At 31.5% G+C, this 21,525-nt stretch overlaps 5 protein-coding genes across 5 annotated transcripts; 3 read left to right on the top strand and 2 right to left on the bottom strand.

Annotated features, from left to right (window-relative positions):
• Positions 1–821: 821 nt before the first annotated feature.
• Positions 822–3,109, top strand: LOC145750055 (putative tyrosinase-like protein tyr-3). Its single transcript, XM_082565978.1, has 5 exons — positions 822–1,191; positions 1,372–1,503; positions 1,685–1,915; positions 2,100–2,231; positions 2,339–3,109. The coding sequence occupies exons 1-5, from the start codon at positions 1,056–1,058 to the stop codon at positions 2,374–2,376; spliced, it is 669 nt and encodes a 222-aa protein (XP_082422104.1). The 5' UTR covers positions 822–1,055; the 3' UTR covers positions 2,377–3,109.
• Positions 1,377–8,596, bottom strand: LOC145750050 (histone acetyltransferase KAT2A-like). The gene is made up of 18 exons (XM_082565973.1): positions 8,341–8,596; positions 7,857–7,919; positions 7,712–7,784; positions 7,381–7,496; positions 6,904–7,041; positions 6,618–6,751; positions 6,045–6,236; positions 5,692–5,810; positions 5,482–5,613; positions 5,188–5,339; positions 4,885–5,110; positions 4,380–4,534; positions 3,967–4,170; positions 3,675–3,789; positions 3,308–3,411; positions 3,036–3,120; positions 2,673–2,884; positions 1,377–2,240 (listed from the first exon to the last, which is right to left on the bottom strand). The coding sequence occupies exons 1-17, from the start codon at positions 8,512–8,514 to the stop codon at positions 2,691–2,693; spliced, it is 2,376 nt and encodes a 791-aa protein (XP_082422099.1). The 5' UTR covers positions 8,515–8,596; the 3' UTR covers positions 1,377–2,240; positions 2,673–2,690.
• A 1,639-nt stretch (positions 8,597–10,235) lies between these two features.
• Positions 10,236–10,559, top strand: LOC145750706 (uncharacterized). The gene has a single exon (XM_082566792.1). The coding sequence runs from the start codon at positions 10,236–10,238 to the stop codon at positions 10,557–10,559; it is 324 nt and encodes a 107-aa protein (XP_082422918.1).
• Positions 10,560–11,089: 530 nt separating this feature from the next.
• Positions 11,090–11,425, top strand: LOC145750704 (uncharacterized). The gene has a single exon (XM_082566791.1). The coding sequence runs from the start codon at positions 11,090–11,092 to the stop codon at positions 11,423–11,425; it is 336 nt and encodes a 111-aa protein (XP_082422917.1).
• A 100-nt stretch (positions 11,426–11,525) lies between these two features.
• LOC145750155 (uncharacterized) lies at positions 11,526–21,402 on the bottom strand. The gene is made up of 26 exons (XM_082566116.1): positions 21,338–21,402; positions 21,182–21,273; positions 20,314–20,534; positions 19,941–20,227; positions 19,464–19,670; positions 18,541–18,720; positions 18,304–18,415; positions 17,964–18,225; positions 17,574–17,692; positions 17,319–17,493; positions 16,841–16,976; positions 16,611–16,756; positions 16,272–16,426; positions 16,091–16,206; positions 15,866–16,009; positions 15,660–15,774; positions 15,369–15,517; positions 14,921–15,126; positions 14,547–14,744; positions 14,364–14,484; positions 14,102–14,262; positions 13,648–13,878; positions 13,314–13,487; positions 12,785–12,977; positions 12,348–12,502; positions 11,526–12,013 (listed from the first exon to the last, which is right to left on the bottom strand). Exons 1-26 carry the CDS (start codon positions 21,342–21,344, stop codon positions 11,720–11,722), a joined length of 4,356 nt encoding a protein of 1,451 aa, XP_082422242.1. The 5' UTR covers positions 21,345–21,402; the 3' UTR covers positions 11,526–11,719.
• Positions 21,403–21,525: the final 123 nt, after the last annotated feature.

Below are 21,525 nucleotides of genomic sequence, written 5' to 3'. Positions count from 1 at the left end.
CTACATGTTAGTTTATTGCAAGAAAAGCTGCAAAAAGTGTGGTGGGCCAACAGGTACAAGAACTAGAAATAAATCTTTTTTTTTTTAATTTTTTTCTATGTTTAAATAATTACATAAACTCTAACCAATTTATCTTTTAATCAAAATTTAATTTAACAGAAAAGTGCAAAAATTATGACAATAACTGTTCTGGCTGGAGCAGCTATTGCTCAAGCAAATTTTTTTTTTATAGTTACCGTAACCTCAGAAGAGAGAAACTGCAAAGATGATAATGATAATTGTACGGAATGGGCCGGGGCTGGGGAGTGTGAAAAAAATCCTGCTTACATGTTGATTAATTGTAAGAAAAGTTGCAACACTTGTAAAGGAGAAGAAACAACAACTACAACAGCATCAACGACGATAACAGCATCAACAACTACAACAACTGCATCAACGACTACAACAGCATTAACCACTACAGGTATGTATAAAATAAATAAATAAACTAAGACATAATGTTTGCCTTTTTTAACCTCACAATACATATTTATTTAAAGTGTACTCACAGCTTATAATGACAACCAAATACAATTTAGCTACTTGAATAACTATAAGACAACCTAAGTATTTCGTGGTGTGACCAAATACATTTATTATATTTAAAGAAGGAATTAAGGATTGTAAAGACGAAAATCGAAGCTGTAGAAGTTGGGCAAGTAGAGGTGAATGTGAACTAAATCCGAACTACATGTTAGTTTATTGCAAGAAAAGCTGCAAAAAATGTGGTGGGCCAACAGGTACAAAAACTAGAAATAAATCTTTTTTAGTTAAAAATATTTTTCTATGTTTAAATAATTACACAAACTCTAACCAATTTATCTTTTAATCAAAATTTATTTTAACAGAAAAGTGCAAAAATTGTGACAATAACTGTTCTGGCTGGAGCAGCTATTGCTCAAGCAACTTTTTTTTTTATAGTTACCGTAACCTCAGAAGAGAGAAACTGCAAAGATGATAATGATAATTGTACGGAATGGGCCAGGGCTGGGGAGTGTGAAAAAAATCCTGCTTACATGTTGATTAATTGTAAGAAAAGTTGCAACACTTGCAAAGGAGAAAAAACAACAACTACAACAGCCTCAACGACGATAACAGCATCAATAACTACAACAACTGCATCAACGACTACAACAACATTAACCACTACAGGTATGTATAAAATAAATAAACTAAGACATAATATTTGCCTTTTTTAACCTCACAATACATATTTATTTAAAGTGTACTCACTGCTTATAATGACAACCAAATACAATTTAGCTACTTGAATAACTATAAGACAATCCAAGTATTTCGTGGTGTGACCAAATACATTTATTATATTTAAAGAAGGAATTGAGGATTGTAAAGACGAAAATCGAAGCTGCAGAAGTTGGGCAAGTAGAGGTGAATGTGAACTAAATCCGAACTACATGTTAGTTTATTGCAAGGAAAGCTGCAAAAAATGTGGTGGGCCAACAGGTACAAGAACTAGAAATAAATCTTTTTTAGTTAAAAATATTTTTCTATGTTTTAATAATTACATAAACTCTAACCAATTTATCTTTTCATCAAAATTTAATTTAACAGAAAAGTGCAAAAATTATGACAATAACTGTTCTGGCTGGGGCAGCTATTGCTCAAGCAACTTTTTTTTTTATAGTTACCGTAACCCCAGGAGATAGAAACTGCAAAGATGATAATGATAATTGTACGGAATGGGCCGGGGCTGGGGAGTGTGAAAAAAATCCTGCTTACATGTTGATTAATTGTAAGAAAAGTTGCAACACTTGCAAAGAAGAAGAAACAACAACTACAACAGCATTAACAACGATAACAGCATCAACAACTACAACAACTGCATCAACGACTACAACAGCATTAACCACTACAGGTATGTATAAAATAAATAAATAAACTAAGACATAATGTTTGCCTTTTTTAACCTCACCATACATATTTATTTAAAGTGTACTCACTGCTTATAATGACAACCAAATACAATTTAGCTACTTGAATAACTATAAGACAACCCAAGTATTTCGTGGTGTGACCAAATACATTTATTATATTTAAAGAAGGAATTAAGGATTGTAAAGACAAAAATCGAAGCTGTAGAAGTTGGGCAAGTAGAGGTGAATGTGAACTAAATCCGAACTACATGTTAGTTTATTGCAAGGAAAGCTGCAAAAAATGTGGTGGGCCAACAGGTACAAGAACTAAAAATAAATCTTTTTTAGTTAAAAATATTTTTCTTTGTTTAATAATTACATAAACTCTAACCAATTTATCTTTTAATCAAAATTTAATTTAACAGAAAAGTGCAAAAATTATGACAATAACTGTTCTGGCTGAAGCAGCTATTGCTCAAGCAATAGTTATGTCAAGAATAATTGCAAGAAAACATGTGGACTGTGTTAGTTCACCACTATATTATTACTTACCATACCTTTAACCATTTTTACATACCATTACTTATTATACCTTTAAAACTATGTACACATATATATATATATATACATTGACCAATTTTTAAAAATATTATTCTCAAAATAATAATTATTACTTCTACAATTATGAATGCAAAATACCAAAAATTTAATATAATTTGATTTTTTAAAGAATTAAAAATTTACTTTGAATGTTTTTACCTTTTTTTACAATAATGTTTATTTCTCCAGCAAGCCGTAATCTCTCAGTTTATTGTAAAAAAAAGTTTCCATAGTCGTGGCACATTTAAAATAATCTGATTCGCTTGCATTGAATGATCGACAGTTATCAAATATTTTCTGGGCATCGGCAATAAATGATTCACGAGTAGCATATTGCTTGCTACGAACTTTCTCGTTCAAAGTTTTTAAATCTAAAAATTTTAATAATACCAGATATATACCATATTTAATTAATTAGTCCAAACAAATTAAAAAAAGGTTAGTAAAAATGCCTTTCAAATATTATATATGGTTTTTTCTTACTTACATATATATATCAAATCAGTATTGTTTATATCTTACCCATTGGAAATTTAATGACATCATAATATTCTGGAACTTCAGATTTTTTCACTGGTTCAAGAAAGGGCCAAGCACTACTGTGATTCTAAAAATAGAAGTTTAAATTGAATTTAAATAAAAAAACAATAATTAATTCTTTTGCAAGAAAGTTTGTCATGTACAATGTTTTTAAATTTAATTTAAAAACACGTAATGGTTATATTTTCTTCTTGATTTTTCTGCATCGAACCTATTTCATTATCAAGTACCTGTTTTAAGTTATGGTATATTACCTTCATGCTTTGCACGATAGCCTTCAAAGGGTTAAGAAGTGCTTCGACAGAATCTTCACAACTTTTTCTTTCTGAACTTTTTAACTGACGCCAACCAGTATGTTCTGTATTAAAAAGCAGGGTTTTTAGTATATACAAAAAAAAAAATTTAAAAACTATAGCACGGAGTATAAGTTCAATGCAAAAAATAATATAATCTATATACAATAAATCTTGGTGGATGATATTTGTTTATTTATGTATGTCCAATTTAAAGGCCTTGGAGTTGCAAAGTTAAAAGTAATATATTTAAAGGTATAAATAAGTTGTTACGGCTATTAATAAAATATTACCAAAAATTGTTAAAATTGTTATTCAATATACTTACTTATTCCAACAATATTTTCCAAAGGAATTTGTTTAACTCCATCTTTAAAGCAAGTTAAACCTGGGTACACTTTACTTATTTGTTGCTGTTTTCTCTCAATTAACTTTTTAACAATCTAAAATTTGTTAAATATTTACATAAAATTAAAAAAGTTGGTAATAACAATACGCATAAATATTTTTTTTCTACATAAGCAATATTTTGCATAACATACATCCAAACAGAGTTTTTTTTATATTGTTTTAATTTTTATATTTACCTTTATTTTTTCCGAAAAAAACAATATTCATACCTCTTTTTGTTTACGAATGATATTGCTAAACTCTGTATAAGGTATACAAGGGTTTAATTCACAACCCATTAAAGTAGCTCCCTCATAATCTTTAATATAACCAACATAGGCTGATCTGGGTACTTTTATTTCTTTACAAAAACCTTGTTTTTTGAAGTAGCCAATGGCATATTCATCAGCATATGTTAGAAAATGTAGCATACTCTGTTATAAAAATAAGGGGCCCTTAATAACAATTACTTTATAAATTTAGCACTAATATTTGGAAGTAAGTAGAATTTTTTGTTAATAAAAAAATGGTAGCTATATTTACTCCAAAACTAGATCAAACAAATGTTATGTTAACAAATTTAAAATAGCCAGTTGAATATTAAAAACTAAAGTTAATTAAAAAAAAAAAAAAAGTTTATTACTTGTTTGATGTGGTATTCCTTTAGGTGGTTCATTAAATGTGTTCCATAACCTTTGACCTGCTCGTTTGAGGTCACAGCGCAAAACACGATCTCAGTAAAACGTTGGGTGGGAAACATGCGGAAACAAATACCACCAATCACCCGACCATCTTTAACTAAAACATAAACAAAGGTATTTATGAGGTATTTAAAAAAAGGTTACATTATTATTGTACCGGCAGTGTGGTGTAGTGGTAAGAACACTTGCTACACCACCATGAGGTCGTGGGTTCAATCCCCACTGCTCTCATGCTGTAGCACCCTTAAGTAAGGCGCTATAAACAGTATGAAATCCTGCTGAGCCAGCACTTGATCAGCAGCATAATTACGGGGTAATTATAATCTATATGATGTTACTATATGTATTGGTCGCGCATTTGACTTTCCCACATCGAGGACAAAAATATATACAATAAAATATCCCAGTATTAAAATGGATTTAAACTAAAACATAGTGATTACCAACCTAAGGCTAACGTTCGATGTCTTGTGTCAAACACCAATCTTGCAATATAGTCACGTGGCATTCTCGGTAGTTGGCGCGCAAACACATTCTGTATCTCTACGAGCCATGTCAAAGTTTGGCGCGTGGCACCCATTGAGTTTGCCACAACATGGAACTCAATAAATCCTCTTCTTTCCTCTTGGCGTGCAGCCTCGTCCCGAGCTGACTGGGAAGACACTTGAGTTGCCTATGTTAAAAAAAATTATATATATAAATAATATTTTTGTATTTTAGTCAAACTAATTTTTTCAATTTTACATGTACCTCTGGTCCCAACATTTGTGCAGGTTCCGTTACCGTGGCTACCACTTCACTGATAACTTCTAGCGGAATTAAACCTGAGTCCCCAATTTTCGATTTTTTGCTGTCGTCAGGCAGCAAACTGTTGTCCCGAGCCTGTCTTTTTTCACCCCGACCTAGAGTTTGCAATAACCAATTAAAAAGTTAGCTTTTAAAAAACTTATGGTTAAATTAAATGGCAAAATATGAAATCAAATCTAAAATTTTTTTTTTTATGTATTACTTTTTTTGTAAACTTTTAGTGACACAAATGCTTACTTGGAGTTGATGTTAATGATTTACTATGCTCAGCAAAACTACTGGGTGTATGCACGCTCCCGATGGGTGAAGTTAACCCAAAAATTCCCCCAAACCCACCTGGGGTTCCTGGACTTGTCCAATACATTTCACCTAAAATTGTTTTTAGTACCGTAAAAAAATAAATAAAACAAATCGACTGTTTTTTGCTTTTCTATTAAATTAACCAACTTAATGAGTCGTTTGATCGAGGAGAGGGAAGAGGCATGTGTGCGGGAACAAGGGAGAAGTCAACATCCCAGATTGGAGAGTTTGCTGCGTTCAGCTCTTCCTCCAACATTGATAAAAATCTGAAAAAAATTAAAATAATTTATATATTTAAAAATAAGATTATAACTGAAAAAAAAATGTATTTGTGTGCAAAACATAAAGAAAATGAGGCTATTCAGGCAAAATGCATTCTTAGATTTAAACAAATGGTGTTGTACATTTGTAACTAAATAAGAGTTGTTTAAGTGAAAGTTTGTGAAAAAAACCTAAAAGAAAAACCTTATGAATCTACTTATGTATTTTTTGTTGCTTACTTTGGAAAATGAGACAGAACCAGAGTCCTTTTATCGGCCGGAACATGAGCTTTTTCAGTTCTAAATGTATCCAAAACTCTTCGTCTCAACAATGAAAATATTGATTTAAGCAATGGACGACCAAAAACATCAACAGTGGCATGACAAGCTAGACTGTCACAAAACTTGGGCACTCGACAGTAACATAACCACCTTTCAAATACAAAAGTTTTACCATTAAACCTAAGTGTGTAAAAATAATTTATTAAGAAAATAATTTTGTTTATTTAGTTCTATGATATAATCTATACCTGATTATATTATATAATTAAATAAACAATAATAGCTTTTTTGTCAAAGACCACATTACAACAATCAATAGCGAGAAATCAAATAATTTACATGTTTATTCATGAAACCTACTATGAAAGTATAAAGTTATACCTAGAGTAATGTTAGTTTCACAACCAATGTACATTTACCCTACCCTTAACTTAAAAAACAAATTAGCATACAGAAAAGGAATAAATCAAACTTAAATGTTCAGTAGCCAAAAAAAAATAAAATAATGATCCCAAAGTAAAATCAACAGACCTAGTATAGTTCATTTTATAATCTTGAAACTCCTGGGATTGATTGTTAGATTTTCTTTTAGAGGGAGCTTCTAAAGTTTCTTGGTTAAGACAATGCAAAAGTGTTTTTGCAAGTTCATGCATAATTTGTGACTCCTGTCAAACAATATATAAATTTATGCCTATGTATTAAATTTATAGGAGAACTTTTGTGAAAGTTATATTTGCTTCATTTAATTTAAAGTAAACTTAGTTTTAATATTAACATTGTTTTATCAATCTAGTAGGCTACTGTTTATAAATCTTACCTTCTGGGGTAGATGGCCAAACTTGTAAATAATAAAGTTAGTTAAAGCTTTACTGATACTTGGTTGACTAAAAGGAGGTGAACCAAGTGGTCCTTCAATCACTGGTCTGGTGGTTTGTAACAAACATTTTCGAAGTAACTGAAAAAAATTTTAGTTTTTTAAAAATAGAAAGTAAAGTGTTTTAAAAAAAAGAAGTAACAATCGTTGAGCTAGTTCATAGCACATCCTACCTTTAAGGTTTTAATTTCGCCATACAGTCGCAACTAGCAACTAATATTTGCCAGCAATAATTTATCCGCGCACCACAAATCGCAGTTTTTTTTATTTTGTAATCCTATAAGTTGAACATACATATATAGATATAGCGTCAACAAACCTCTGTTATATTTAAATGTAACTCCTTAAAAAAAAACATAATAACTAACTTATACATGTTAAGATAAATGTAAAAAAATAAATTATTTTTTTTATTTTTACCCGATAAAGATAAAAGTAAACTTGTTTTGTGTCTGTATCTTCCTCCTTCTGTACACATAAAACCAAGTTTTCAACATCAACAATCATATTGAGAAGTCGCAGCAACTCCGTCTCATCTTTTAGAAACAAATAAATTCATTAAAAAACTATTTTTAAAAGTAAAAATATCTTTAAACAAAGTATTATATGTTACCTATACTTAAGCTTCGTTTCATCTTTTAAAAACAAATAAATTTGTTAAAAAACTATTTTTAAAAGTAAAAATACCTTTAAACAAAGTATTATATGTTACCTATACTTAAGCTTTAATATTTAAAATAACAATATTTACTTGTTGAATCCAAATGTTTTACATGTTGAGCAACAGTATGCGAACATCCACGACATTGCTCCTTCAAATTTTCCTTAAAATTAATTTTTTTTTTTAAAATAGTATAATAATATTGTTGTTGTAAAATATTTTATTTGATATTTACTTCTTTATCTTCAGAATTATTTGCACTTGATGATTTCCACCCATTACACTTGCAGTTTTCCTCCTAAAAATACAAAAGTGATATCTTTTGCAAAGTTATGTGAATAATGCAGCGTGGTGTAAAGCTTCAATACATAAGGTCTTGAATTTAATCCCTACTGCCCTTATGCTGTAGCACCCTTTTTTAAGTAAAGTGCTCCAAACGGTTTAAACTTCATTCCTGCCTGCCTGCCACCTGCAAAGCCAATACTAGATCAGCAGATTAAATATCGGGCAAATGTAATCTATAATTTCTCAAACTGCAAAGGAAACTTGAAACTGGGTCAGAAAAACTACTGTTTATCTATGTTTTGGTCGCACATTTGATCTTTCCACATCGCACATCAAAGGATAAATTATAAACAAAAAAAGATCAATGACAATAACGTCTAACGACAATATCTTTCATTCCCAAAATAAACAAATTTTCTAACTAAAAACATTACCTTGCAAGAGGAATAAACGCTGATTTTCTCCAATTTTTTTTGAAGCGAATATTGTTTAACTTGATTTTTTCTTTGTTGAATCATTTGAAGGTTTGATGGACGAGCAAGTTCGCTCGGAATAAAAGGCCGACTTGCATTTTTAAACGTCTCTGGAGTTTTTAATGTTTCTGTCATGACTCTGGAAAAACTCTAACCAACAAACGTTTGAGAAATCTCTATTTTAACTTTTATAATTTATTCTTACGAACATTTAAATACAAAAAATTGGGTCTGCAAAATGTATCGAAAATCCCCACAACCGATCGGAAAAAAACATGGACTATTATGGCCTTTAGGTTATCCTCTTAAGCTAGTCTTTTGTGCAATTTGTTTTGAAAAAAAAATTTATTTAACTTTAATAATAACGCACTTACTGTTTTAATTTATATAAGAGAGAGATACTTGAAATAAAAAATTAAAAACGTATTTTTTTGAAACGTATAGTTTTCTTTGACAAAATATTTTATTTAGCCCACTATTGTAGGGAATTGGGTCAGGAGGGTGACAGAAAGGTCCAGCAATGTATTAAAATACTTATCTAAATTCCTAGGTAAAACCTTATTAAATAGAATTCTGGCTAACATACTTTATTGATAACAATATATATACAAAAATGGGGGCGATAATATTACAATATTACATTACGTTAAATCATTTCTAAACTAACACCATTATCATATAAAATACACTAACTTCTTTCTCCACAATCACAATTATCAAAAATATACAACACACTCACAACTTCGCCTTTCACGTAAAGCGACACATTAATGAAATGGTACATAATAGACACAAACTAAATTATTCTGCGATGCGAAAATAAATAATATACTGGGTTAAATAATACAAAACTACATTACATGGCTGTACGTTTCACTGTCAATTAAAAATGGATGGTAATTCTATATCAAATTAATTAATTATCACAAGATTCAGGAAAAAATATATTCAGGAAAAATCTGACGCATACATAAAAAAACTATGTCACTATTTATAATGTTTTTTTTAGGTTTTTACTATATAGTAAAAACTGAACAACAACAGGAAATGTTATCGAGATATAACCTAAATTCAAAATTGGGGCGATGATATGTACGTACATACATAGCGTCTATACAATGTTTAACTATTTCAATATAATGACGAAATAAATTTGGTTATTCTAATTACCTTATGGGTAATTAGATCTGTCCTTGAATAAAAAGGTATTTCTTAGTTTTTATACCTCTTTGAGTAACTAATACATATAAATATTGCTTCTTTGCAATTCTCTTATTGTTAATAAATTTGTACGGCTTTTAACCGCATAGAATGGTAGCGAGTTTGCACAGTTATTTGGGTTCACAGAACGAAAGTTATTATTTTGCCTGAGAAGGGGTTCTTTTATATTCTTTTTTGTATTTCATAATGGGTTGGTTCTGGTTGATAGTGTTGATAAAGTTTGTAAATATTTTTGTTTTTGATACCCCCAGTTTTGCGGCGGAAATTACATCACGGCTGTCAATGCAGGTGATTTTGGCCATTTCTTGCCGTTCTTTGTGAACCAGCATCACAGCTGTTTTGAGGCTAGGAAAGCCTTTGCAGCGTAATTGATTGCGATGCTAAGTGCTTTTCCTACACTATAAACGGTAGCTTATGTGCAATCAACATTTGATATTCCTATTTTAAAAATATTTTTGCATTTTCGTATTAAATTACGTAAATTTATTTGATAAGAATATGCCTAATACCTGCAATTCAAAAGGTGATAAAAACCCAAATAGCCTAAAACAGATTTAAATTGATTTCCTCATATACCGGTATATATACGAAGTCTAAAGCTGGTTTATATTTTTTACCAATAATCAAAAAACGCGATGGGTAGTTTTCAGTATCCTTTATTTGGGTGTTTTAACGACTGCAAGCTATGTTTATTAGCGTTTTTGTGTCCATGTTATGTTAATGGTGTTACTGCAGAACATATTGGATATAACTGCTTTGGTTGTTGTCTAGCCTACCTGTTATTTTGCGGTTTCACTGGAGGTTATGTGCGAAGTAAAATTCGCAAGGACAGAGATATTGTAGGAAGCAGATTAGAAGATTGTATGTTGAACTTTTCATGTCCTACCTGTGCGCTAATGCAAAGTTACAGAGAGGTTGTTCCGTCAGACGACTACAATGAAGGAATGGCCCGCGTTTAAAAAAACACGTAGCCCAACAAAAAAATAATTAACAGACATTAAAAATTAAATCGAAAAAGCACCGTCATTTCTGTTGTGTAATATTTTTTACTACTTGTTGTGATAGTCTCCTAAAAACAATTTTATAGTTTGTGTTTTCTATCCATATGGTGAGAATTTTTATAATCGACAGTCAATTGAATTGATATGTGCCTACTAAATGCTTTCTACGTAACAACAAACATATGATAAAACCTATAGAACGATTTTAATTAGGCTCTGTTATACCATACGCATATAGTATGCCAATAATTTAGTTAGTATATTAGGTATAAATGGTGCCCTAAGTTGTAAATGTTAATAAAATGTTTTAATAGAGAATATAAAAAAAGCAACTGTTAAAAAATTGAATATAGCATATCAGAATGGAGGGCAAAATATATATAAAAATAATTTAATTGCCTATTCTATTATAGATTAAGCAAGTGTGTTTATTACATTTAATAAAAAATAAATTACTACTTATAATTTAAACCAAACTTGCGCACAAAATGGCCCCAGCAAAGAATTTCAAATATCCATTATTTGGTTGTTTTGACGATTCAACATTATGTATTCTGACCTTTTTTCTACCCTGCGTTACAAATGGTCGCACGGCAGAACTGGTTGACGAGAATGGTTGCTTGTACGGTTTCTCGTACGCGTTTTTATGGTGTTTTGTTGGTGCGTGTGTCCGTCGAAAAGTTCGAGAAAAATACAACATCGAAGGAAATTACTGCTTCGATTTGATGGCTCATTTATTCTGTCCTCTCTGCGCATTGGTCCAAGACAACAGAGAGGTTACTGTTGTGTCGTTAGTTCACCACCAAAGTATGTCAAGAAGTTAAATCTTTTCGTTTTATTTAATACACCTTTAAAGCGGGGCAAAAAAGCAGACTGTTTGTAAATTACTTGCGGATATTTTATTGGCAAAACAATGTTGGAAAACTAGATTTTTTAATTGTAAATAAAAACAGAAATACAAGTAAACTGTTTCTTTAAATAGTAAAAAGAAGCTAAAGAAACTGGGTTTCAATGTCAATAAAAAATAAGACAAAAAACAGCCTAAGCCTATAGGAAAGGATTAAAAATAAGTAGAAACAAGTCAATTTTACCAGATCAGCAAGTTTTAACAAACAGTTCTAAGAAACAGACGTTGTGTAACTTACTACGCTTACAACATCGCTACTGTGTGATGAATTATTCGTTTTTACAAGGTGTTTGTTTATTAAGCCCCCAATCGGTATTTTCAACGGTTTTTGGTGCTTGCGTTCATGTTTATTTTCCTCCGTAGCTTTACTGGTGCGAAGTTTACGTATCGTAAAACCAGAACGCCTTACGATACGGCGCTGAGATATGGGCGGCGCCTTTACCACCTCGATAACGCCAGCTAGCGGTGGCGTGCTCGAGCGACTAGACGACGCCTCGCTCCAAGCCTGTTTTTTTGTGAGATGATTGTGATAATAAATGATAATAATGACAAAAATTTTTATGTGTTTGGTAAAAAAATATCATTACGCATCACGTGATTTTATTACGTGACGTATAGATTTAAATGATATTCCAAGAAAAAATAAAAAGTCAAATTGTCAAAATGTTTTTATATTTTAACAAAAGTTTGTTAGCTCTAAGTTTGTTTGGGCCAATTTTTGACTTTTTAGTTATTCGCTACATGATGTGATAAGATGAAATAAACAAAACATAAATTAATAATTAAAATTTTTTAACCAATCACATTCAATTAAGTCACATTATTTAAAAAAAATTTACCTTCCATTGTACACCATTATTAACAGAAAATGTAAATTCAATTCCTTTCATGTCAAATTTAGGTTGTGTGTTTGGAATAGGAAATTCTAATTCTGGATCTTGTTGTTTTAGATAAGCCTCCAATCTTTTTTTGTGGATACGTTCACTCTTCAAAACTGTAATATTTCGACATTTCGTAGTTAATATATATAGCTAATCAACCACGATATCACGTTGACCTTTGACGTTGTTGTTACGATGAGTAGTCAACTTATTGTTCATAATAGGTTTTTTACAAGCCTTGTTAAAATATTAAGAAGTTGTAATGACCACAAAGTGTCATAAATGCTTATAAATGACCAATAAAAAAACCAAAATAAACCAGCATAAGACGTGATTGAAAACAAATTCAATAAAAAATAAAGAATTTAATTTTATACAACCAAAATTGAAGTTACCTGGTCTTTTCCCCTCTCTTTCAGTCGGTGACATCGCTGTAACGAAACCTGCCCAGAAAGGTAGAAGTTCGTTAAAGACAGTATGTTGAGAGTCGTCAAATAAAGTTGCGTTATGAGGCTCACGACCTTTGTCGTTTACAAACGCATCCATTGCTCTTCTAAGACGCTCGGCTGTACCAGTTTTAACATCAATCTGTTAAATAACTAACAATTATTGCTTAACGTCAATATTTATAATTTGCGATTGTTAATCTTTAAACGTTCATTAAATCAACTTTGTACCGTTCCAGGTTAGTCACTTAAAGGTGAAGCTTAACTTTTTAATTAACCGTCAAACTTATAGGCTGCATTTTTAATCTTTATCCAACAAGTATTTAACAAGTTTTCTGGTATAGTCGCAACAAACAAATTTAATTTTTTTTATAAACCAAATTTGTCCCATTTTGGGTAACATTAGTCCTCACACAACAACTGTACTCATTACGTTAAAAGCCGTTCATTAGTCTTTATTATAGATACTCTAACCTACTTGTAACGAAGGATCCATCTGTGAATCGATGTAGACATCTCTAATCGAAATTACTTTTCGCTTTAATGTGATCAGGTCATGATCTTCGTGAAAAGAGGCCAAGAACTTGTTGACTTCGACGTAAAATATTAAATCGTTGTGAATTAAAGGGAAACCCTCTTGATTGCCAAATCCCTAACAAAATAATTATATCAAGGATTAATATTTGGTTTGTGTTAAAAATACCATAATAATGTATAAGAAATTTTAACCAAATTAAAAATTACAATTAATCACAATCAAAATAGTATTATTTTATATTAATATTTTACAATTTACATCAATAAACTTGTACCTGTAGATACTTGAAAAAATGAACTAGTTCCAAAGGTAATTCCCCTTCTTTGGCCCGATTTAAAGATTCCATAAACATTATTTTATGGTCGCTCGTCGGCGCCTGTCTAGCAGAGTGCTTTCCCAATGCTCTTCTGCGCTTACTGCTTGGTTTTAAAGTAAGAGTTCTCAAAGCGAGTTCCGCTTTGGTCATGTGCTGCCCCAAATCGCTCCGAAGATCAAGTTTATATTCCTGTAGGTTAAATGTAAGAGGCATAAATGATTACATATAAATTACATCTTGTTCAATAGGTTAGATACTTTGTAACTATTGCTTTATACAGTATTGATCGATATAACATAGAAGATGGTGAACTTTAAACACCATACATACAAATAAACTGAAAAATTTTAACGCCTAATAAAACAAAAACAACCCTCTTTATATTGTTTGTTTATAAACTGTATAGAGCAACCTTTAGTAATGTGCTGAATCCTAGTGAAAAGTTAGCGGCTGCCTGGTTTAAAGTTGGAATAACGTAATCCTGGACTTCTCTGATTGAAAGTTCGGAAGGATTGGGGAGTTCTTGAAACAATTGAGCTGAACGCTCAGTTGGCATTGCTATTTGTTTGGGCCCTAAACATATTAAGTAATATCTAATTAAACTTATCTGAACATGCAAATGACGTTTCGAATTATTTTAAAATAGAAATTTAATAATAGGAAACTAACATTACCCATTGAATGAAGATAAGTTTTAGCTAGCTCAGCAGATAATATATTCCTTCTTTCTAATTCTCCCTGAGGTATAAGTAACAACACGTCGCATAGTTGATACATTTGCATGACATTTTGAATCTAAAAAACATAAAATATTTAAAAAAAATTACATAACTTAACTAAAAATAAAATTCCATTACCTCAACACTTTCACATTGTGATATGTATTTTCGCAGGAAAGTGAACAACAATTTATTTGATTTAATTTCCATGAACGACATTTTATTCGGATGTTGATTTTTAGATGTTTTACTTTTCTTTTGTTTTTTAGTTCCCTCGTCGGGATTCGAACTTCCGTCTTTTGAAACTTCGCCATCTTCGGGCAATATGAATTGAACCTTTTAAAAACAGCCATAAGATTTAAATTTTTAATATTACATAATTTCTTTAGTTAAGAATTTATAAATTCTTGTTTTTTAGGTAAAACAGACACAAATCCCAGTTACAACGCGTTTCTACATACACTCTTCTTTTCTTATTTAATAAATAAGCCAGCTATAATTTATATAGCAACCTTAGATGCTTGATGGCCCTTCACGTTATCACCAACAGCCGTCGTTCCCCTTCCCTTAATAATTTTTTTAGCTCCAGTTTTTCTACCAGTGGTTCGTTGTGGTTTTTTGGCTCCTTTTTGTCTTATTGCTGACGCAAGTTGACGTATTCGTTCAACATCGTAGGAATACATCGTACTTGCCGAGTCTGTCTCCGTGGTGTCGTCATCTGAATCAAAATTAAACTCTCTTGTTGCCAAGTATTACTTAGCTTACATATAAAAATATGAAAGCAACGCATATTTGGTCAGAATACGTGCAGTAGGCATTATCTTTTAATAATACCAACAAAACAAATAAAAAATAGAATGATAACATCGTAATTAAAATTTAAAAATATTGTAAATTAACTTAACAAGATTTAAAGATTTTACTTTACTATCTAACCAAAATTTGTAAAACTATAAAAACCTGTAAACCAAGGTCTACTAAACGCTGTGGTCGTTTCACTGACTGTTGTACTTTCTTCATCAGTCTTGGTTGTTCGTTGAGTTGTCGTGGTTACAATATCCGAAGATTTGCTGCCTGGTGACGTAGAATAGGGTTTGCCCTCACGTGATCTAATTTTTTTTTTAATTATACAATTTTTATTCTTCTTTAGATATGTTTATGTAAAATAGTGTTTGAAAATAACACAAGATTGTCTGCTAGTTAAGCTATTTGATATTTATTACAATTTAAAAGATAAAACAGCTAACTTACTCGTAAAAAGTTGAAATTTCGTGTTTAAGATATCGTTTTAAACAATCCGATAATATCCTGGTTCCATATTCTTTGTAAGGACGGAAAATTACAGAAGAAATCCTAGATTTAGAATCTAAAGAAATTTTGTAACAGCATTTTGACATTGTAAAATCGTTAATGTTGTTTGTATTTAGAATAAGGAATAAAATTAAAATAAACATTACTACTAGAAGCCGTCGCTTTTTTAAGTTCCCTCTCTAAAATGTTAAGTGAAATATTCATTTTTTTTGGCAAGTTAATACTTCTTAATGAATCCTTGCTTAGAAATGTTGTAAAAATCAAACAAGCTTGAACGACGTCCAGAGGAACTACATACAAAAAAAGGCAGCTTAAACTTAGTCTAAAATTATTGTTTTAAGTAATACTCAATTTATTGTTTTAAGTAATACCATTTCCTGTTATAAGTTTATTTAGGTTCTTAGTGTTCGTTGGTTTATTGCTGTCAGTTAAATATTTTAAGATTGTCCAAAAATCATAAATGTTGGAAATGTAAGCAGGTTCTTTTCTAAAAAAAACAAACAAATGTAGTCTACATATAAAATATAAAATTCAGGTTGAAAATCTAATTACCTTCGGATGTAGTTTTTGAATGGAAATCCGGCATCAGATTCAGCCACTAGAGCGCGCAAAAGAGTGTGCAAAGATGCGGAACTAGCGGACATGAGTCTTATTTTAGCGGTAGAGGGGCGAGCCGAAGAAACTGCGACGGTTTGAGCAGTAACCGACTAAATATACAATAAAATTTACAAATCCAAAACAACAAAAAGCAGTTTTATGGAAATTTAAGTTAAGAGCTTGGTTTAGATTCTACAGCTTACATGCCGTAGTTTTTTTATAATAATTTTTATTAGCAAAGCAATACGTATACGTAGTCGTTTAAAATTTTAACTATAATAAAACGTAATTTACCTCTAATGTTTGAACTGATAATTTATAAGACTGTTCCTGAGATTTTTCTGGTAAATCGAAGTATTGGATGGTTTGAAGCGGTAATATGTATGGTTGGGATAATGGTTTGTCTGTTTTGCCGTATTTACCATCGTCTCCCCAAACCCCTTAAACATAAAACTTTATTATATAGCAAAAAAAAATATGTTAAAAACTTTTTTTTCTGTTTATATTTGAATATTTTTTTTTACCTGTAACTAGATTTTCTTTAAAATTTTCTAGGCCACTTATATGTACAACAAATCTAGGTAGCCAGTAAGATCGCAGTCTTCTTAACACGTCATATTGAGTTCGGTTAAAAACGTGATAACTAAGTCCTCCATTTGCCTATTGCAAAATACGAGTTAAAAATGTTTTATTTATATTTATTTATCCTTGGTGTGAAAAGGTGGACTTCACGACCTAAACATATAGTAACAACTGTTTTGTTGACCAAGTTTGAGTTGCTTTCGGCAGTTTAGGATATTAATTAAAATAATTGCCTGGTAACTATATGCTTAACGTTGTTGCGTTTTACTGAAGGACATTACAGCATAAAAGCAGTGGGAATCAGACTCAGGGCCTCATGTAGTAAAGCCAAGTGTTCTGACCACTACACTGTGCTGCCGCCACTGTTAATGATAAAAATAAAAAAAACGTTAGGTTTGTTATACTGAAATTTTATACTACCTCTGCTTCCCTTATTTGTTGTATTGCTTCATCGGTTAACATAAATTTATGTCGATCTAAGATATCGCGGAAAAGTCGGTGTCTAAGGAATCTCATACTAGACTCGGTGTCGTTTGTAATTTGATTGTCGCTAGACGATGCTGTGGAGTTAGATCCAGAATTGTCTTTCTGGCGACTAAAACAAACAAGCACTTTCAAAATTTAACATCCAAGTAATATAATATTTCGACTTTATTGAATAAATAAACTACGTACAGTGTATGTTCATGTTTGGAAAGTAGATCTTTAAAGGCTTCAGAATCGAGCCAAAAATTTGCCAAACATTCTCCAACTGTTCCACGTAGAAACAACAAAAATGCATCCATACCAGATTTCTAAAATAACAAATATATAGAAACTTAAAATGATTAAAAAATAAAGTTCTTTAACTTGCGAAATTTTAGCCTGTAACCCAATGTCATAACTATCATAGCGTTTTATTCCATATCATCTTAATGTGATAGGTTTTTATATATTTTTTTGATGGGGGAAGGATGTGCTGTTATGACGTGTCTGAGCTTTCCGTAAAAGCCGGACTCAATGACAAATAGTGTGACAATAGTGCGGCTCGAACCCGAAACTTTTCGGCTAAAAAAAACAACTTACAGTTCGAAAAATCCTTTCTTTAATATGTTGCAGCGACATCGAGTGAACTTTCTCGATCGAGGCAATCTCAGTTTCCGTCTCCTCGCACGACGAATCTCGGTCGTCAAAATCCAGAAATTCCCCCACGTCATCCTCGAACTCGTCGTCGTTGATGACGTCATTGATGACGTCGGGATCAGGAATGTCGATCGTCCGTTCGAGATTAGACGCTTCGTCGTCTAACGCGTTCGAAGTTAGAGCGCTTTCAGGAATCGAGTTAGAACTAACAAGAAAATGATTATTAAATATTTTTGCACAAAAAAAGTCTATGAAGTATTTTTGGTTCAATTGAACTGCTTACCCGGCTGCGATTCGAACGACTGGCCTTGTTTTGGGAAGAACAATTTTCGCTCTGTGGGGTTTGCTCGGCGAATCAGCTGTTCGCAGTGCACTTTTACCCTCGTACTTTGATTCTATAAAGTTTAAGTTAATACTTATAGACATGTAAGTGCAAAAAATAATCAAATTTTATCATAAAAACCCCAATAAAAGTTTTAACAATTTACAAACTAATTTTGCAGTTTAATATCGAAATAACCGTTTAATATCCAAGTAGCAGGTGACGCGGGGTCCAAATAAGCGTCGCCGGGCAACGAATGTGACGTCATCGCAGTCCTTGTTCTTAAACTCGACCCTCCGTCGCTTTCCCACCGAGAACCGATCCCAAGGGTGTCGGCACGGGTCGCAATGTTTCGCGTCTTGGCGCTGGTGCTCACCCCTTAAAAAAAATTTTCAAGAAATTAAAGAAAAAATTAAACTGAAAATAGTTTAAGTTGATATAAAGCAGTGTTATGTATATTGTTTGTGTTATCAATTTTCCTCTGCGTTTAATTTCTTAACGACAGGGTGATTGTTTACATAAATTTCGGACACTAGCCAACGCCCGGTGTCTAACAAAAGAAACATAAACATATAAAAACTAAAAAAAACACTAAATTATTTTTTTAGAAACAATCTCAAAAATATAACGTAGTTAGATAAGGTATGGGCGACGGGTATATCGCTACAAAAACAACAACACAAAGCCCGGATCGTATTTCTAATCAAATTGTCTTGAACGAAAGCTGAAATACTATAATTTTCCATCAACATAGTTTAGGCTATTTGGTGGCTAAACGATTGTGACCGAACAATGTTGCTTTTATTTAACAAACCATAGCATTGTGACGTCACAGAATGTGGTAAAATTAGAACCTTTAAATCTATTGTTTCGGAATAATGAAGTTAAGCGTGGTAGGCGGCGTTAAGCTTTTATATTAAACCCGGTCTAATGTCGCGCAAATGTTAATATTTACAAATCTATTTAATTAAAATAATACAAATTATAGGCAAATCATTGCTACACTTAGTATTATAAATGTATTTTTATTTAAGCAATAGGGTTAAAATTTTAATTCAAATATCCAAAAATTAGCTTAAAAAATATTTAAGCCACAAATTTTTTTTATTATTTAAGCCTACCACTTAAAGCATAATCCATTCCTGATTTAGTTCCAACTCCAGAGTCAGAGAACATATGGGTTGATTGGTGCACCGATAATTGTGACGTCATTGGTATGCGCTTCCGGTGGGTTCTCGGACGTTGTCCTTCTCTTCTGGAGGAGTCGACTGTACTGCTCGTCTCTGTGGCTGAGGTATCGTACATTGCTGTAGCTGACCAAGTTCTTCCTAAAAAAAATTTAAAAAAAGTTAAAGATTTTTAAAATGTTAGGTAATTTTAGAGTTATCGAACTTTGATAAGTTATTTAAAACACGAAATAAGGAAAAAGTCATTTAATTAATGCAGTTTTACTTAATTCAAGTATTAAAATCTTGTATCTTATGTCTATAATATTTTTAGAAAATTATGATAATATTTATAAATCTATTATCCCCAAAATTTAATATTTTAATTTTTTTTAATAATTTTTTTCATTTTTTTGATATAGGCAAACGTACCCAGTCCTAGGTTAGGAGGAAGGCTAAAAGCTCTGCTCGCCGGCCTCGTTTCACTCTGAGCTGGGAACTTCGAGCTTGCCAACTCGGTCCACTCTATTGATTGGTTATCCAAGCTTGTAAGAGCACGTGACAAAGATTCCCCTCGTTCTGTGCCGCTAATAATCGATGTCGTGGTTGCATAACCCATCGAAAGGCGACTGTATCCGCGAATTCGACTACTACCGCGCCGAACGTCCAGGGTTCGAATCAGGAGCTTGGAGAGTTTAAGTTCGCGATACAACTGCGTGCTATATACATTTGTTCGATTTTATTAAAACTTCAAACTTTAATTTGAAGCAGAACTAGATAAATTTGTTAATAAACTATATTTTACTCGGTAAAAAGTGGGAAGCGATTATCCTTTGCCCATTCCATAACTCTTTCCTTTTCGTCGTCCCTAGCGGCATACACTTGTGTGGGCTCAGGTCCATTTTTTGTCGGTAAAGGGTCGAGCACGTTAGACGGGTCACATATAGGAGCCATGGGAACAGTTTCTTTGTCGACATCGTGGAATGTTCCAGTGAAACGACTGTAACAAAGTCGTTGTGGAAAAGACTAAAAAAATCAATTTTTTTGCATAAAAGTAATAAATTAAAAAAAATATTTTAAATAAATGTGAAAAATTTAAGATTTGCTAAAGCTGTGAAACTCATAACAGCACTTTTAAATTCCCTTTTTTTTGTATTTACATTATCACAAGGTGTTAATATAGCTACTGTTAAACTATAAAAGGTTAAAAAAACGAATATTTTTTTAAAAGGGCAACTTATTTGCTATCTAAATATTCCCTATTATAAGAGCCATAAACGACAATGATTTTAACACGTTCAACAAAGCCACATGCAAACAAATTCAAATTCGCGGTTTAGATGGTATAGTGTTATGTCGCGTTTGTCATATTTGCTTTTGTCAACGACACTTAGCATCGAAAGTGCTTTAAACCGATTTCAAGAATGCCCCCTCCATGTTTAATAGACCAGTCAAAAATCGTGAATTTGTGTTAAAATTAAAAACAAATCTCAAGTATTTTTTGAGGTATATTTTAATAAACGAAATTTACAAAAAATTGAAGTTACTATTCTACCATTTCTGTGTATAATTAAGCAAATATTTAATTAAAATCAAGGCATATTTTTTACCGATCTAATTTAAGCTTTATAATTAAGTGAATGAGGGAGTTAGCTATGTTTTATTAAACTTACTGGTGACAGCAAAAACTTGTTAAAATATTCCAGAAATACGTCATCACAAGATAATGCTTCTTCTAAAGAATATGACGTCACTATATCAATGCCTGAATAATTAATAAACGTGTTTAAACGAATAAAACTATTTAAATTTTCCCGTTTCTTACTTACTTTTCATTGCAAATGTTTAATTTAAAATTTAAATTGTCATAACAAAATAAACATTTATATGTTTTCAAGTAAACAGTTAACTAAAACTTTTAAATTGAACACTTTAAACTTTAAATTGTTTCAGTAACTGTGTAATTTAATACGACATATTTGTGAAATATCGCGAATAAAACCCCTTTGAACTTTAC

The sequence above is a fragment of the Corella eumyota genome, chromosome 4, assembly GCF_963082875.1.
Source record: "Corella eumyota chromosome 4, kaCorEumy4.1, whole genome shotgun sequence".
In the NCBI taxonomy this organism is placed as follows: domain Eukaryota; kingdom Metazoa; phylum Chordata; class Ascidiacea; order Phlebobranchia; family Corellidae; genus Corella; species Corella eumyota.
This window is presented reverse-complemented; position numbering and strand designations above follow the sequence as displayed.

Coding starts and splice junctions, on each gene's coding strand:
- LOC145750055 (XM_082565978.1), top strand. CDS start 1,056: ATGTTGATTAATTGTAAGAAAAGTTGCAACACTTGCAAAGGAGAAAAA. Junction 1,504..1,684: donor AAAATGTGGTGGGCCAACAG/GTACAAGAACTA, acceptor TTTTTTTTATAG/TTACCGTAACCCCAGGAGAT. Junction 1,916..2,099: donor AACAGCATTAACCACTACAG/GTATGTATAAAA, acceptor TTATATTTAAAG/AAGGAATTAAGGATTGTAAA.
- LOC145750050 (XM_082565973.1), bottom strand. CDS start 8,514: ATGACAGAAACATTAAAAACTCCAGAGACGTTTAAAAATGCAAGTCGG. Junction 4,535..4,884: donor ACATCGAACGTTAGCCTTAG/GTTGGTAATCAC, acceptor TTTATGTTTTAG/TTAAAGATGGTCGGGTGATT. Junction 3,412..3,674: donor GGAAAATATTGTTGGAATAA/GTAAGTATATTG, acceptor TTTTTAATACAG/AACATACTGGTTGGCGTCAG.
- LOC145750706 (XM_082566792.1), top strand. CDS start 10,236: ATGGGTAGTTTTCAGTATCCTTTATTTGGGTGTTTTAACGACTGCAAG.
- LOC145750704 (XM_082566791.1), top strand. CDS start 11,090: ATGGCCCCAGCAAAGAATTTCAAATATCCATTATTTGGTTGTTTTGAC.
- LOC145750155 (XM_082566116.1), bottom strand. Junction 16,757..16,840: donor TAAAGAAAATCTAGTTACAG/GTAAAAAAAAAT, acceptor TTTATGTTTAAG/GGGTTTGGGGAGACGATGGT. Junction 15,127..15,368: donor TAGTAGACCTTGGTTTACAG/GTTTTTATAGTT, acceptor ATTTTGATTCAG/ATGACGACACCACGGAGACA.